General features: G+C 32.3%; 1 protein-coding gene across 1 annotated transcript in view; it reads left to right on the top strand.

Moving 5' to 3' along the window:
• The first annotated feature begins 1,454 nt into the window (after positions 1-1,454).
• Positions 1,455-18,543, top strand: part of LOC145318176 (uncharacterized) — a 34,650-nt gene continuing 17,561 nt past the window's right edge. Inside the window, exons 1-8 of the mRNA XM_080159524.1 lie at positions 1,455-1,535; positions 2,098-2,138; positions 2,521-2,550; positions 2,810-3,020; positions 7,566-7,701; positions 8,696-8,754; positions 9,040-9,133; positions 16,296-16,372. Coding sequence (XP_080015650.1) covers positions 1,461-1,535; positions 2,098-2,138; positions 2,521-2,550; positions 2,810-3,020; positions 7,566-7,701; positions 8,696-8,754; positions 9,040-9,133; positions 16,296-16,372 — 723 coding nt within the window. The 5' untranslated portion in view covers positions 1,455-1,460. The remainder of the gene's footprint in view (positions 1,536-2,097; positions 2,139-2,520; positions 2,551-2,809; positions 3,021-7,565; positions 7,702-8,695; positions 8,755-9,039; positions 9,134-16,295; positions 16,373-18,543) is intronic.

The raw sequence follows: 18,543 nt of genomic DNA, 5'->3' as shown, positions 1-18,543 counted from the left end.
TTAAATTATAAAGCGACACCTAGCATGTTTTTCTAAACTAAAGAATTATACATTTCTTTTAATCGCGCCTTTTGCTAGTTCAGGAATTGAGAGAGGGGACATTGGACTGTTTATTACAATAGTTTGTGTTGGCTTTATAACTGTTGGGAATTTTATTTAATTTTTTTTATTTATTTTAATGAAGTTGACTGTCTAAACGTTTTATTAATGGGGATGTTCATCAATTTCGCTGCTATTGTCTTTAAGCTTGAAACTAATTGATCAAAATGTTTTTAGTAGCGAAGCGGCTCTAACATTCTAAATTCTGTCTGTCGATTAGAAAGGTTTAAGGGGAAACGTGATTTTCTTGTCTGCTATTCCTAATATAATTGTTAATCAATGAAAAACTATATTGCTTGTTTTGTCAGTAAGACTTAGGGGATTCAAACTTCAAGATCATATTTGCCAGATTTTTATTCAGATCAAAGTGTACTAAATAGGTGTACACCGGGCCTTCAACGTGTTCATTTTTTGGGGAGGAGAAAGGAAAAGGGAGGTTTGCGCTGCTTAAATGTACATTTACACTAAGAGTCCGTTGCCTTATGTCAAAAAAGCGACCATTCCTCGCAAAAAGCGTACACTTTGCAACGATATTCATAATGGGTTTAAAACGGGTTATCAGTTTAGGATTAAATGCAGTAGCATTTCAAATATAGACATAGGGTTGGAACCGTACTGTAGATTAACACTACCTAAAGCGCTAAACTGAGCTTATTTAATGTAAAACTAAATTTACTTAAATCTTCTTAAACAATGTTGTCTATTTAAATGTATAATAGTTTAAATAACATAAAACGATTAGTTACTTAAAAATATCTAAAAGTTCTCAAGATCTAATTTTTAATTAAAGCGGATTTTTATTAAATATTATATAATTTAAGAAATATCCTAGCGGCAAAATTGAAACTAAATTAGTAAGATTTTAGTATAGTTGGTCGCAACAGCTATACTGTAACAGTTAAAGTTAAGATAGCTCTTCAAAATTAGAAAAGAAATAACAAATAAATAAGATCTATTAAATGGCAGCACCAATTTCGTTGACAGGTTAATTTCAGGAAGAGTGCATGACTCCCCCTTTCCCTTAAATTTAAATCGACCCTGGAAAAAAATGCCTCTTCTCCTAGAAAACATTAAAAATGAAAAGGGTAGGGTCAACTAGCCCTCTCTTCCCTTGCTACAAGTGCCACTATAGGCATCTAGGGGCGTAGCCGCTAATGCTAGTTAAATATTAGCTCCACTTGTTATTAGAAACTAGTAGCTGCGCCTCTATTATCTAGGGGAGAGAGGTAAGTTAAAAAAGGACTGATACAATCCGATAACCTAAAATTTAAAAAAAGCTTTAAAACATCTCAAAAATGGAGAATTTAATCAATTGGTGAGATCTAAACCAACAAACGTAATTAATTTTTTTTCAGAAAAAAATGAGTGTAAAAATACTTGTTGTTTGTGTATTGCTGCAGGTAGCAGCTGGCGACCAATCCTTTGGAGGATTCCAGGTAGAATATTCCGCTGGGTATTAGTCCTTCGGTTATGTAGGAATTAGCAGATACGCCTCTATGTGCACTTGTAAAATTTAATTATTTTCTGGGGGCGATTATTCTTGGGAGGATGATGATGCCCAAAATAGTTATAAACATTTCCAGGACCCAGGAGAAGCTATACCTGTAAAGGAGAACCATATCGGATCAGCAAATCCTTTGATACAATTAAACAGAGAGACATCCCGTTACTTAATTTCAAGGATAAACTAAAGCTACTGTGAAAATACGACGAAATTTTTTATACCATAACCAAAGCTAGTTGAAAGTACTTTGATACATATAATTTCTGTGTATGATAATATGATTTTATTTAAAATGAATTAAATAATGACCTGACATAATTCCCTCTATAAATTTTTGTATCATATAATAGTAAGTATTTTCACTTAAAAAATAACTGTTTAAAAATTGTTTATTTTGTTATATTTACTTCTACAAATCAATAAATTGATATGTTACACTATTGTAAAGAGTCGCCTTGCGGATTATTTCTAAACTAAATTATTTTTAATTTCAGCACGGCAGCTTCTTCGATGGAAACTTTGCTGAACTCTCAAGGAAAATAGAATATTATTCATTCATGCCTACAATCTAATAGAAGGGCAGTATAGTGTCAATAAATCACTGGATATGCACTTTTATTACATAAATGTATAAATATACCCCATACCAGTTTTGGTAGCCCCTATAGGGCCCGAAGCCCCGGGCTATATCAACAATGACATTTATGACTTTATGAAAAATTCTTTAAATTGTCTGAAATACAATGCAGTGCATGATTTTTCAGTATGGTTGAGAACCGGTTCTAATCCAGCGGATATTAATCAATTTCGAAGCCATACTATACTGTAAAACAAGTTTCCATACTTTAATGTAAAATCTCTCCGGAAAAGATAATAATTTGATTAACTCAATAAATATTCTTTTTAAAATAATTTAGTCATTCATCCTCTGGTTCAAGTGGTTCAAGGTAATGTAATATTTTATCAGTTTCTTTAAGATTTTTTTACATTAATTTGGTATTGTGCATATTTTGTAAATTAAGGTTTTCCTAAAATTTTCGAATATTTTTAAAAAATACGATATATCTCTTCTTTGATTAACTATTTGAAATAATCTATATATCAAATCAATCATACATCAATATTCATTAATATCTATCAATCTTTCATCTATCTATTTGTCAAGATATAAATAAATCTTTCTATAAATTATCCATCTATCTTTAGTTACCAGTCAACCTCCTATAAGCCCACAAAGCCCCCAGTCTACAAGCCCGCCCCAGCTCCCGCCCCCACCTACCACTCAGCCCCTGCCCCCTCCTACGCTCCTGCACCTGCCCCCGCCTATGCGCCTGCCCCCCAACCCTCGTACCACAAGCCAGAGCCCGCGTACCAGCCTGAGCCCAGCTATGGCCCCTCACATAACTGCTCTGTACAGGTACAGCTACGGGTTGACCGCTGCCTTTTCTTTCTATGCTCAATTAATGGATATAGGATATACGTGGATATATTGACAGAGGATTTTTTTTGTCAATTTAGCTTGCTAATATGGACCTCATTTATTGGTCAGTTCGTCCAATCTTAATATTCTATATATTTTTAAAGGAGTTCTTATGACAGAAGGAAAAATTTGGGGTAAAAAAGATTTCTTCAAATAAAAAGTCTACTTCTTTAGACAAGTAACAGTTATATCTCTAATTTATTATCCTATTCTAATAGATGATTTCTAATAGATCTCTTGTTTAACAAAAAGTAACCAATGTCCCATTAGCGCAAATTTTTTTTTTACATTGTGATTAGGTTGTACAAACTATTAGTGCCCAAACCTTTCCACCATTAGATTTAATCTACACAAAAAGTAGTAGTCTTCATAATAATTTAGAATGTACATCAATTTTTCCTACATTGTCTCAACCCCACTCTAAATTGTATATGTAATCAAGAATGGGAAATTTTTGTAAATTATACTGGTACCCAAAGTTTTATAAACACGTTTTCTCATTCGTTGGCTTAAAAGCATAAGATTTTTATAATATCTTAATTTTTTCGTACAAACCAATAACTTTAATTTCTGTTATCTAATTGTTTAATATCTATTTTTCAAGCCGTGGCGACAACCAAACAATTTTAATCCAATTTCATTTGACAACTTTTATGTGTTGAAATCAGTCAGGGATATAAAGGGATAAGACAATGGATGATAAATAGATGTACAATGTACATCCCCAATGAGGGTAAACTAAAATACCCTTTTTTTATGTAAAAATTATTGGTTAAAAAGTTTGGATACTTCAATGATCAAAATTCAATAAAAGTACCCAAAGTTTTTGAGCCAGAGGATTAGATAACGTAAATATAAAACTTTGGGTACCAATGTAATTTACTGATCAATGTCCCCTCTCTCCCTGAAATGATTACTTTCTAACATAAATTTTCTTATAACAAGGATGACTTTATCCATAATAGCTAAACAGACTTCTCTAAAAAGCAACTTCAAAGTATGCAGAGAGAGAAAGAGATAGAGAGAGAAAGATAGAGAGAGAAAAAGAGTGAAAAAAAAAGAGAAAAAGAGAGAGAGAGATAGAGAGAGTAAGAGAGAGAGAGAGAAAGAGAAAGAGAGAGAGAGAGAGAGAGAGAGAGAGAGAGAGAGAGAGAGAGAGAGAGAGAGAGAGAGAGAGAGAGGGAGAGGGAGAGATAGAGAGAGAGAGAGAGAGAGAAAGAGAGAGAAAGAGAGAGAGAGAGGGAGGGAAATTGGCTGTAAATTGGTACCTGGTACCCAAAGTTTTATAGCTACGTTATCTTATTCGTTGGCTCAAAAGCTTTGAGTACTTTTATTGAATCTTGATCGGTTGGTTCAAACTAGTAGGGTTTAAACTTTTCAACCAATAATATTAATTTACAGAAGGGATATTTTTGTTATTATCATTGGGGATGGATATAAATTTATCGTCTATTGTCTTATCCTTTATATATAGTCAATGATATCATGTTTATATGTCAACAGCATAAAATTTCAACAGTGATAACCCAATGATGAGAAACAAATTTACCCCTTCTGTAGATTAAGATCTTTTATTTTTTATTTGCTTGTTTAAAACTACAAATGTGAGAACGTATTTATAAAAATTTTGGGTACCAGTATGATTTACAGCCCAATGTCATCTCCCTGACCCTAAGGATGACACTCTCCCACCCCCTGATTACGCCAATAGTTCGAATCCTTGAGTTTTAGACTGGGTGATTGGTTCAAATCCCATTATACTCACAGCTTTAGTATAAGTATTCTTAAAAACAATAAAGGTACTAAGAAAGAGAGGGAATGTCTGATTGAGCCAATAGGAGAATCGCATCGGTACATACATTTAATTTCATTGGTTGAAATTTTGTACACATCTTGTCACGAATGCATGTTTTTTTTTCATTTCATACATAGTTAAAAGTCAGCTGTAAACAGTATATTTTCTTAGTAGAAAGCTTTGCGGAATCAGAATTAATTGCCCAAAAATTTCGTTTAAATTTGAAAGCTTCGAAACGAGGTGGATTCTTAAAAAACAAGTTAGGCTGGCTACTCGCTGGTGAGGCAAAATTATTTTTGTGAAAAATCCTCCAAAATCGTATAAAAAAATTTACAAAAATTAAATAAAATATTAAAGGGTTATTAACATATGATTTTGTTTAATTTTTGTAGATTTTTAATGTGCTTTTGGATGATTTTTCACAACAATAATTTTGCCTCACTATCGAGTAGCGAGTCTAAAATTTTTTAAGAATCCACATCAGCTTGAGTCGAAAGTAAACAATACTTTTGTCTGCTAGAAATGTTCCTTCTTAGATTTGACGAAAAAGGGGTTCAGAATATGCTTCTATTCTTCTATTTCTATTTTAAAAACAAACAGATTGTTGTTAGATATAGAAAAATACAGTAATAGTTATTTATCGCATCGTCTTATAGACAGCCTTCCTATAATAATAAATTATCAGATTAAAACCAGCTAAAAGCCCAGGCTAGCGGAACTGGAATTAATTTTATGATTTTTATTTCAATATTCGTAAAAAAATTTGTGAATACAATGCTATACATGATTTTTCAATATGGCTGAGAACCAATTCTAATACAGCGAATTTTAATTGCATTAAAACAAAGTATTTCCGCAACGTACAAACATGTATTTTTTTTCAGAATGTATTTCCCTTTCAATGGATCAAATTGTACAAGTGCACCAAGGTTTTTAAGAAAGGTTGATTTATTTTTCCCTAAAATATTCGGTTAGTCAAAATTTACAGCATAGTAAACAACATTTACCTTCTCCCCAAATCTCTGAAACAACCTCTAAATGTTTTTTTTGGTATGTTTCAGAAAATTGTTTATTGCCTTATTTTTCAAGGTAAATTTTTGGCATTTTACTCCCAAAAATGTGTGTCTACCCCCTCCCCCCCCCCTTCCTAAAGAATAGTGTAAATTTCATCTCTGGGATAAAAATATGTAATATATTTTTGTTTAAGATAGGTAGAAGTACCTCCCCCAATGCAAATTTTTTACCCCCTCCCATACAAAAAAGCTTATTCATCATTATACTAAAATGCTCAAAATTTGATACATTTTTTTTATTTTGATTCGGTATTACCCCAATCATTTAGATGTCTTTGGTGAGTTATTTCTTTTGCGCAAAGCCTAACTTTCTAACCATGACATAAATAACTTTGAAATGCACAATTCAATAATTTGTCTCTAAAGACAAAAAGAATTATATAAAGAAATGTTGAAAAGAATTATATGCTTTGTACTAAAGTAAAACGATGTAGGTTTGTTTGAAATTTTTAAAAGGAAGGTTCAACCCCTACCTTGGCAATTTGCTTAAAACCACTACAAGATCAATAGGTCCATTCCCTGAAAAGCACAACCTAATCGGTCCAGAGGTTAGCGAGATCTTAAGCTTCATACGGACATATAAAATACACATCTTACTAATTTTAACTGCTAATAACAGTTAGGGATTTTAAACAGGATTTACAAAAATATTATAAACAATCAGGGATAAGGGATGGGAAACGTAGGAAAATATTATTTCAGGCCTATTTCAAGCCTAGGCCTATTTCTAGCCTAATAAACCAGTTTTGGGATGGCGCAGTAGTTCGTATAAAAGGCTAATGAAAAAGCTGTGTGTGTGTGTGTAGATAAAGTATAGAATCAAATTCAGGTAGCTAGTTTAAAGTAAAAAACATTACTTTTTATAAACCTATATATTAATGGCTTTTGTTAAAATGAAGTTTTTTCTCTCCTAAAATTTTTTTATCTTTTACTTTGGTAATTTGAACTGTCAGAAAGCTATCGTTGGGTTTCCCTCAGACAGATTTTAGTTTGTATTATTTGCATTTTTATTAATGAGTAAAAATTTTATTTGAAAATTTCATTGCTAATGAAAATTCAAAATAAATAAATTAATATGCACTTGGGTAACATTCTATCAAGTTCTTTGGATACTATTATGTAGTGATAAATTTGTACTGTGTTGTATTGTACATATATTAGTGTTAAGGTGTTGTATCAATTCCGTATTAAATTTTTAAAATTCAAAATACAACATCTAATTTATAAACTGAAAATTCGTTGCTACCTTCTTTCCAAAAAATAATCCCATTATTTTTGTTTTTTCTATATGGCCCTTTTTTAATGTTTAACTTTAAGCAGATTTAATAATTAAGCTAATGTGATCTAACACCATTTATATTTATTTTTTAGTAGCAGACGAAATCATTATTTTTTCTAGAATTGTCTGCTTCTAAAATTTTCGCCAATTGGTGATTGGTTGTTAAAAACAGGCCGATTCTTATTGGTTTAGAGCAATAGCTACTTGGGAGCGTCCGCCAGTTTGATAGTAATTTGTAATAGTTGCAATATCCCTAAAGAATCTAGGCGGGGACCTAATTAATGGCCAGGTTTCCTATCCCTTATCCCTGTAAACAATGAATTTTATTTTTTTAGGACGAAGTTGTGCATGCGGAGGTGTGCACCCCTGGGCTGAATGTGGAGTGTGGGCCAGTGACCCTGAAGGGGACCAAGATTGGGTCTAGGCAGAAGTGTGTCGACATCACCAGGACTGTCTGCTCCGAGGGCGTAGGTAAGATAGATATATATAGAGAGAAATAGATAGATGGAGAGATAGATAAATATAGATATAAATAGATAGAAAGACCAAGATTGGGTCCAGACAAAAGTGTCTTGACATCACCAGGACTGTCTGCTCAGAGGGCGTAGGTAAGATAGATATATAGATAGAGAAATAGATAGATAGACCAAGATTGGGTCCAGACAAAAGTGTCTCAACATCACCAGGACTGTCTGCTCTGAGGGCGCGGGTAAGATAGATAGATAGATAGAGAAATAGATAAATATAGATAGATAGACCAAAATTGGGTCCAGACAAAAGTGTCTCAACATCACCAGGACTATCTGCTCTGAGGGCGCAAATAAGATAGATAGATAGAGAGAGATAGATAGATAGAGATTAGATAGATAGACCAAGATTGGGTCCAGACAAAAGTGTGTCGACATCACCAGAACTGCCTGCTCAGAGGGCGTGGGTAAGTTAGATAGATTGAGAGAGAAATAGATAGATAGAGAAATAAATAGATATAGAAATAGATAGATAGAGAAATAGATAAATATAGATGTAAATAGATAGATAGAAAGACCAAGATTGGGTCTAGACAAAAGTGTCTCAACATCATTAGGACTGTCTGCTCAGAGGGCATGGGTAAGATAGATAGATAGATAGATAGGAGGTTAGATAAATAGATAGATAAACATCACCAGGACTGTCTGCTCAGAGGGCGTGGGTAAGATAATTTGCTCCTATATAATAAAGTAAAAGTTTGGTCAAAATTGATTGGGCTATACAACTAGCAGTGTCTAAACTTTTTTTTTGCAAAATTCTCATATTAATTTATTTATTAATTTTGTTTATCATCATATCAGGGTGAAAATTAGTTTATTTTTCATTGCTCTAAAAATCTATGGTCTAATTTTGGTCTTAAAAATTTGTTACAACTTGTCATGTGTTTGTGTGTGTGTGTGTGTGTGATGAGTCTTACAAGAAATTATTTCTATTTTAGAGGAAGGTATGGTTGAGGTCTGTCAAATCAAGTATGAAACTAAGCCTGCCAAAGCAGATGTAAGTATAACAAATCTTTTTTAAGCAGCTAAAAAGCAGCCAAGCATCAGTCTGACTGCTAATTATCATCAATATCTTTATTGGTCAGGGAAAAAAAATTAGACACCTATCTTACACAACAGCTAAGAAATTTTAAGAATTAATTTTAGCAAAAGTAGAATGCCTTTTTTCTAGAAGCTTTAAAGGAGCAGTATTTGGCAGCCAAATTAGATTTATTTGTTTTATTTTCATTGATCACAGTAAATGCACAGTACACTAACTGTCTTTACTTTGAATATTGTTAAGGCTACTGTCCCTGATGTTTCATTTGAGAGGATGTGTGACAAACAAATGGTGACTGTTTGCAAGCCACAGACACATGGATATGGTTATAATAAAGGTTAGTTAATAATATTATACATAGATGGCACAAGTGTATATTCATATATTTATTGTCTGTAAGACACAGACACATTATTGATGTTATTATAAAGGTTAGTTAATAGTTTTAAACATAGATGGCATTAGTGTATATTCATATTAAAATTGTCTGTAGGACACAAAACATATAGTGGGTATAACAAAGGTTAGTTAATAATATTATACATAGATGGCACAAGTGTACATTCATATATTTATTGTCTGTAAGACACAGAAATATTATTGTGATTATAAAACAGGTTAGTTAATAATTTTAATGTGTTAAACTAATGGACTTGAATAAAACAAAACAAGCACATCAATTATCACGCACAGATAGGAGTTGCAAACCAAAGTCATGCAATCAAAGGGTTTGTTTTCTGCAATAGTTAGGATGTTACCTTCCACATAGGTATTAATCAGTTATAAGAAGCAAAAATGAAAGTTAATAATACATTAATACATGCATATTCGAAGAGATGTATAAAATGGTAGACAGTATAGATATAAATACACAGTGTATATATATATATATATTTATAGAGATGATGTGTATATTGGCAAATTTAACTTTTAACCTATCAATGCCAATAACAGTTGGGGATTTTCAACAGGATTTACAAAATGTGTAACAATTAAATAAATCCAAAGTTTTAAAAATAAAATTTTTAGTAGCAAACTGTAGATCTTTTCATCCAATACCCTGTCCATAATGCTGTAGGGAAGTATGATTTTTTTAAAGAAGATTCCACATACCAATGAGCATCTTCTTTTTAATTTGATTATATTTATATAATTTTCATGATTTTTAAGACTTATTACATATTCTCCTTGTTTTATTTTTTATAAACTTACTTTTGATGTTTATAAAACCATGATTTTATTTGCTATTTTAAAATTAAAGTAAACAAATAAATTGGGCACAATCTGAATTAATGTAGGGATTTTTTTTTATTTTAGGGCATTGGTGGTATAGGACCCACAGTGTTAGAGCCCCATGCAGGGTTTGGCATAAATAATGAAATTTGCCCCCTCTAACCATTTTAAAGCTTTATCAATATGAAAAGAGAAGGGGGTTGTTTTCACTGAACTAAGTTTTCCTGTAAGTATACATTTTTCTAAAATTATTTAAAATACACTTTACTGAAAATGATTGATAACCCCAACTGTAGTCGTATTAAAAACAAACCAAAGCTTCCGATAGCAGGTAAATTCGAGATCAGATTTTGTACAGTACATATTCTGTACACATGGGTTTTACTTGATTCTAAAAACAAATATTAATAACCCATTATCAGATGTTAAGGGATAAGACAATGGACAATAAATTTATTTACAATCCCAATGATGTTGACAAAATTATAAATTATTGGTTGAATAGATAAGACACTAGTGGTTTGGAACCAATAGAAGTACCCAAAGTTTTTGAGTCAGCGAATAAGAAACCGTGGTTATAAAACTTTGGGTACCAGTGTAATTTACAGACCAATTTCCCCTCCCTCCCCCTCCAGCTTTATAAATAGTATTAAAGTGTTTATTAACTCCTGTACTTTATAAACCTGCGTAAATTCTAAGTCTAATGGGTGTTTGTCACCAAGCTCTCCTGTGTCTCAGTGTATATTTAACTTCTTTAATATTTTATTACAAAATGTATTTTATATTCTTAAACATAAAAGAAATGATTTTAGGTTTAAAAAGAAAAATTAAATTTTTTTTCTAGGAGATTAATTTTTTGATATAGGCGATTTCTCTTCTGAGGCTGGATATAGCCTCCTCCATAGTAGTTAAAAACCTTCCCTGGACCAATGATAGGCTTCACTGTAAAGAAAAACCATATCGGTTCAGCGGTTAGTGAGAGCCTTAGCAAGAGTCATAAAGGCTTACTACTTAATTTAATAGAATGCACATTTCATTGCAATTAAAGAAGGATGACAACATCCGTAAAAGCGAATCTGTGAAACGTTAGGACAAACGAACATTAACATTTGTAGAATGTCAGAACTGAAAAATCAGAACATAAATGTATAAATGTCGAATCAAAATTGTAAATAAATTTGTTGAAAAACTGCTTAAATACAGGATAATGTTTAAGGACATACTTACGTTTTTTGATTATATAGATGATTCTCTTATGACATTGTACTTTGTTGTCCTAGGAATCAGTATTCCAAAAATCAGATAAATCGGATATTTTATCACATACAAATCAACATGATTAAAATGAACGTAGGGACATTCTGGTAACCATTATAGAGTTGCTATGCTTTCTAAATCGTACCTCACTACTACAGGAATCACCATGGCAAAGTTTGAAAAACTAGTCAATATGAATATATTTTTTGACCCAATAACTATTATATAAAAAGTCCTAAAGCTTATTATTTAGAGGGATCTCTTTAACTTTAGTTTATTTTCTACGTGTTTATTATATAGTATTTACTAGTGGATATGCGCCTAGAGGCCTCTAGGGGCACTTAAGGAATGAGGAGTTGAATCACAAAACCAGTTTCTTCTAAAAAAATTGATTAAATACAAAAATATGAACATTTTTTTACCCTCCCCAAAAATAATTATAAAACTTCCCGGGACCTATGAGAAGCTACCCTATTAAGGAGAACCCAATCGATTCAGCGGTTAGTGAGATCCTTCGGTACAAACAGACAGACAAACAAACATCCTTTTACTTTACTATGAGGATAGTTCTTTTTAATTTAATTTCATCTCGAAAATAGATTTATAGAAAATAGAGGATAAATAAGAGAGAGGGAGAAAAGTGAAAAAGGTATAAATATTGAAAAAAAAAGAATGAGAGAAAAAATATGTAATACGATGCATGATTTTTCAGTAGGGTTGAGAACCGCTTCTAATTTAGCAGATATTAATCGGTTTCAAAGCTATACTGTTATGAAAACTAAAATTGCCACACAATATGATAAAATCAAAACCTCCTAGTGTTCCTTTAATAGGATTTATAAGTGTTATAGTGTTGTAATTCCCTCTTTAGAAGATATAACTTTATAATACCCTATTAGTGGCGTAGCTACTCTAGACATGGCTGTATGTACGTCCTTCTAAATTCCCTCTTCAGAGGATATAACTTTATAATACCCTGTTAGTGGCGTAGCTACTCTAGACATGGCAGTATGTACGTCCATCTAAATTCCCTCTTTATAGGATATAACTTCTAAATACCCTATTAGTGGCGTAGCTACTCTAGACATGGCTGTATGTACGTCCTTCTAAATTCCCTCTTTAAAGGATATAACTTTATAATACCCTATTAGTGGCGTAACTACTCTAGACATGGCTGTATGTACTTCCTTCTAAATTCCCTTTTTAGAGGATATAACTTTATAATACCCTATTAGTGGCGTAGCTACTCTAGAAATAGCTGTATGTACGTCCTTCTAAATTTTCTCTTTAGAGGATAAAACTTTATAATACCCTATTAGGAGCGTAGCTACTCTAGACATGGCTGTATGTACGTCCTTCTAAATTCCCTCTTTAGAGGATATAACTTTATAATACCCTATTAGTGGCGTAGCTACTCTAGGCATGGCTGTATGTACGTCCTTCTAAATTTTCTCTTTAGAGGATAAAACTTTATAATACCCTATTAGTGGCGTAGCTACTCTAGACATGGCTGTATGTACGTCCTTCTTAATTCCCTATTTAGAGGATATAACTTTATAATACCCTATTAGAGGCGTAGCTACACTAGACATGGCTGTATGTACGTCCTTCTAAATTCTCTCTTTAGAGGATATAACTTTATAATACCCTATTAGAAGCGTAGCTACTCTAGACATGGCTGTATGTACGTCCTTCTAAATTCCCTCTTCAGAGGATATAACTTTATAATACCCTGTTAGTAGCGTAGCTACTCTAGACATGGCAGTATGTACGTCCATCTAAATTCCCTCTTTATAGGATATAACTTCTAAATACCCTATTAGTGGCGTAGCTACTCTAGACATGGCTGTATGTACGTCCTTCTAAATTCCCTCTTTAAAGGATATAACTTTATAATACCCTATTAGTGGCGTAACTACTCTAGACATGGCTGTATGTACTTCCTTCTAAATTCCCTTTTTAGAGGATATAACTTTATAATACCCTATTAGTGGCGTAGCTACTCTAGAAATAGCTGTATGTACGTCCTTCTAAATTTTCTCTTTAGAGGATAAAACTTTATAATACCCTATTAGGAGCGTAGCTACTCTAGACATGGCTGTATGTACGTCCTTCTAAATTCCCTCTTTAGAGGATATAACTTTATAATACCCTATTAGTGGCGTAGCTACTCTAGGCATGGCTGTATGTACGTCCTTCTAAATTTTCTCTTTAGAGGATAAAACTTTATAATACCCTATTAGTGGCGTAGCTACTCTAGACATGGCTGTATGTACGTCCTTCTTAATTCCCTATTTAGAGGATATAACTTTATAATACCCTATTAGAGGCGTAGCTACACTAGACATGGCTGTATGTACGTCCTTCTAAATTCTCTCTTTAGAGGATATAACTTTATAATACCCTATTAGAAGCGTAGCTACTCTAGACATGGCTGTATGTACGTCCTTCTAAATTCCCTCTCTAGAGGATATAACTTTATAATACCCTATTAGTGGCGTAGCTACTCTAGACATGGCTGTATGTACGTCCTTCTATCACTTTAAAATATTTATACCTACAATCCTTATAATAAAGTAACAGAATCTCTTTCTGTCTGTGTGTTTATCTTTACTAAAAATCTCGCTAACCTCGTAACACATATGGTTCTCCCTTACAGTGTAGCTTCTTATAGATCCAAGGAAGGTTTATAGCTATTTTGGAGTGGGGTATCACCACTCTCCGAAGAGAAATCGCCAAAAAATATGCTGATCTTAACTTGGATTCAAAAAAAATACGCAACCCCTAGAGGCATCTAGGGGTGTAGCCGCTAATGTCTAAAACATTATTTAACCCCTTCCCCCTCTAGTGTTTTATGCTAATATTTATTTTAAAGTATTATAAGGCATTTATGCTCTTGCTTAGAGAGAGAGAGGACAATGGCCAATGATGATACACAAAATTACCTGTTCTGTAGATTTGAATTAATGGTTGAAACGTTTAAGCACTTAACTTAATGAATCAACTAATCAAAATTCACCAAAGTCCCAAAGTTGTTAAGCCAACGAATAAGAAAACTTTAGGGACTAGTATAATAAACAGCCCATTTTTCCCTCTCCCTTTGTATTTCTTAGCTACTTATGGATAATATTGTCCTTATCAATAAACTTTATTACAAGTCCATATGTATAGGTAATAGGTATTCACAGGGATCTGAAGGGATAAGACAATGAACAGAATTTATGTAAACCTCCAATTATGACAAACAAAATCCCCCCCTTTTTATTTAAAAATTATTATTGGACTAGTTTGTACAACCTAATCATGATATAAAAAATGTTCCCATAATGTTTAAGCCAACAAATGCGAAAACGTGGTTTATTCGAAATTAAGTTATTTTTATCAAACAAGGATGACAACATCCATAAAAGCGAAGCACTGAAACGGTAGGACAAACGGACATTAACATGCACTTGTATAGTGTCTGAACTGAATAATCAGAATATAAATGTATAAGAGTCGAAGCAAAATTGTAAGTGAATTTGTTGAAAAACTGCTTGGTACAGGATAATGTTTATGGACATACTTCCATTTTTAGGACTTGATTAATTTTTTTAAAAAGTAGAAAAATTAACCTGTTTAAAATAGACGTACGGACATTCTGGTAATGATTATAGAGTTGCTACGCTTTTTAAATCGTACCTAACTACTACAGGAATCACCATGCAAAGTTTGAAATCGATAGGATAATTCTAACATGCATAAATTAACGAATAAAGGCTATCTATTTCGGACAGACGTACGGACGGACCGACCCTAATTATAGAAAAGCTTCGCTTATAAAAAGTTAAAGGCAGAGTAGCTTTCCAGTATCACTTCAACCCGGCTCTCATCCAAACTGAAAAATTATGTATTGCACTGAATAAGAATTATAACTATTTTTCTACGAATATTAAAAAAGGTTTTTTTAAATTTACTGTTGTACATTTTTATATCCGCGGAAAGCTGTTTGAAATATGATGCGATAAATAACTATTACTGCGATAAAAAATCTCCCAAATTCGTGGTAACTTGTTATATATAAAGCCAAAACTCAAATAAAGATTTACCAAATAAGTTAGATAACATCATGGAGGTAGGAGACATTGGACTGTAAATTATATTTGTACCCGAAACTTTGAATACTTTTTAAAAATATTGGTTGGTCCAAAGTTTTCAACTAATAAATTTAATCTACAGAAGGGGTAATTTTGTTTATCATTTTTGGAGAAGTCCATGTAATAAACTACGATAAGTAGCAACAGGATAGATAATTGAAAATATATCTTAAGGGAATCTTAAGGTATGACACAATGGACGATAAATTTATGTATATCCCAATTAAATAACCAAATTAATTACTCCATATATATATATATGTACTAGCGGCTGCGCCCCTAGCATCTAGGGGCTTTGTATTACGAGGGAAAAAGAGGGGCTAGACAATAGCTTAAAAACACCCTAAGACTTAAATTGAAAAATAAATTAGCCTAAAACCATTACATGACCTACATATATGAATCTGGCCTAAAATAGAGAACTCCATCGGTACAGTAGTTATTGATATCTTAAGCTTCAGCCAAAAAAACTTACTACTTTCTGTATTAGGATTTATGTTATTTGATTTCAACATTTGCAAGGGTATTCCTGAAACAGATTTGACAAACAATTTGAAAAGCCTAACTTTACAAAAAAAATCAGCACGTTGATATTTGAGATATTTTGCAGGTTTATTACACTAGTCCCTAAAGTTTAAAAAACTTTTCTTATTCGTTGGCTTAAAAACTTTGGAAACTTTTATTGAATTTTGATTGTTCGTTCATTAAGTTGAGTGTCCAAACGTTTCAACTACTAATTGAAATCTACAGATGGATGATTATGGGTTTTTTGGTTGGTAATAAACATCAATTTATCGGCCATTGTCTTATACCTTTAGATCTTTGGATTTTTTTTGTGTTTTTACTTCAAAATTATTATTATTTTAATTTCAGCTACATATCAGCATTGTGAAGAGATTGCCCAAGAGACTTGCTTCAACAAGCCAATTGTCAAGGCCGTCCCAACACAGGTAAGACAATTAATATACAGAATTTTGTGTATCATCATTGGGGATGAACCTCAATTTATCGTCTATTGTTCCTTGAGATCCGTACGTTTGTCGATAAAATAAAAAATCCAAAGTTAAACAGAGGAAATGCAAAATAATCTTGCAAAATTTATTCATTTTTGCTCATCTTAGCAAATTTAAAACACAAGTCATTTAAGGGCCCATTCATGACCTAAAATTAGGGGTATAAAAATAATTGATATATCATACGTGGTTATATTGCCATGAAATAAATTGTCATTAGTTTAGGTTGCTACAACTATCTTCATTTATTAGTCAGTTCGTTTATTTAGTAGGCGGGGAGGGAATGGGGTAAATCGCTTTTTTAAACAGCTGCAAGCAAGTACATGAAAATCTGTTGCAACTTCCAAGTAATTATATATTGATTGCAAAATTATAGCAAACGGCAAATGTATTACAAATTTTGAAACCCCCCCAGAAACAAAAATCGAGGGGAAGGGGGGGGGGGTGACTTTTAGAATATGTAATAAGAAAACAAGAGTGGGGTAATTCTGAATGTGTCTGCTTATAAAGAATAATTGTTAAAGAATTCTATTTTGATACCAGGGGTAATTTGATGAATTATCATGGAAGATATACATCAAATTATCGGCCATTGTCTTATCCCTTCAGAACCCTGCCTAGTTACGCTTTTGACAAACTGCAGAATTTTAGCGTATTCTTTAGTTCAGGAAATAATGGATATTTTTTTCCCTTTTTTATTATACTTTGAATGTACAAAGTAGAAAGAGTTTCTTGTCTGAAGCTTATGATCTCATTAAATACTGAAACGATTGGGACCTCTTTTTTAGGTAATCCCAGTAAAGGTGTTTCAGGCTATTTTTGTTTTAAGATTTCGTTTTGGATAATTTAAACTATTTTTCTAGCCCCTCTTTGTCCTTTCGAATACAAGGCTTCTAGATGCTAGGGACGCAACCGCTAATAGCTTAATAAAAAGCAACCAATATTTTAGCAGTTTTTATTAATAATTATTACTTTTTATGTTTTTATTCCTGATATTTTCTTTGTGAAATATTTGATTAACCAACCCGTCAGAGAGGGTGCTGTAATCTGATTCTTTTTGCAGTCCCGGCCATGATATTTATTAATCGCAGTGTATTATAGACAGCTCTCTGCAGATATTAAAATCAAAAATTATAAGATGAAAACCAGTTTTGTTAGCCCCGAATTGCGGAAAGCACGTGCTGACAAAACTAATATAAACTTTTTGTTTTTCATTTTAATATTCGTGGAAAATTATCTGTTATACACTGCTATACAAAAATTTTCAGTATAGCCAAGAACCTGTTCTAAAATAGTGGATGTTAATCGGTTTCATACTGAATTATAACATGCCGAAATTACGAATAAATGAGAATAACATTTAGAACAGTATTTTTATTAGCAAGAGGACTGATTTGCAAAAAGAATCAAATTCTTATTCCCATTTTGATAAAAAAATTTGCATTTGATTTAAATATTATAGTATAGATTATTCTGAATTTTTATGTTAACAACTAAACTTTAATAATATGTACCAAGTTAAATCTTATTAAAATATTTAAAGAGTTTTTTTTTAAGGGGGGGGGGGTATTTCATTTTTATTTTAGGAGGGTCGTGGTATCCTTTCCCAAAATAGTTATAAATTTTCCAGGGACCATGAGAAGCATCAGTATACAGGAGAACCATATTGGTTCAGTGGTTAATGAGATCCTTTGCTACACACACGCACATAGACATTCTCTATATTTGGAAAAAAAATATATTTAAGAATGTACTAAAAAGGAAAATCTTGCTGTAGCAACCTTTATTTTATGCCATTTTATAGTGAATTAGGGTTTTATGAATATTGACTTATATGCAGTTTTAACAGAGCTACTCTACAACTTATTTTGTAGAAAGGTTGCCAGAAAGGTTGGAAAAAATTGAATTCTATTATAGAGTTCAGGTTGCCAGTTGCATATAAAGAATTATATTTAATTTTATGCTGAAATTTGGTTGCCGGAGGACTATACTGAGAGAAGGCCAATAATTGTAATGTTGCCAGCTGCATTTAATGTGCTATATTTAATTTTAGGTTGACGTAAGGTTGCCAGAGCCTAAGACAGAGTGTGGCCCAATGAGAGTGATGT

Source organism: Acartia tonsa, chromosome 4 (assembly GCF_053477335.1).
Source record: "Acartia tonsa isolate MP-2025a chromosome 4, ASM5347733v1, whole genome shotgun sequence".
Taxonomy (NCBI): domain Eukaryota; kingdom Metazoa; phylum Arthropoda; class Copepoda; order Calanoida; family Acartiidae; genus Acartia; species Acartia tonsa.
The sequence above is the reverse complement of the archived record's forward strand: the minus strand, read 5'-3'. Positions and strand labels throughout refer to the sequence as shown.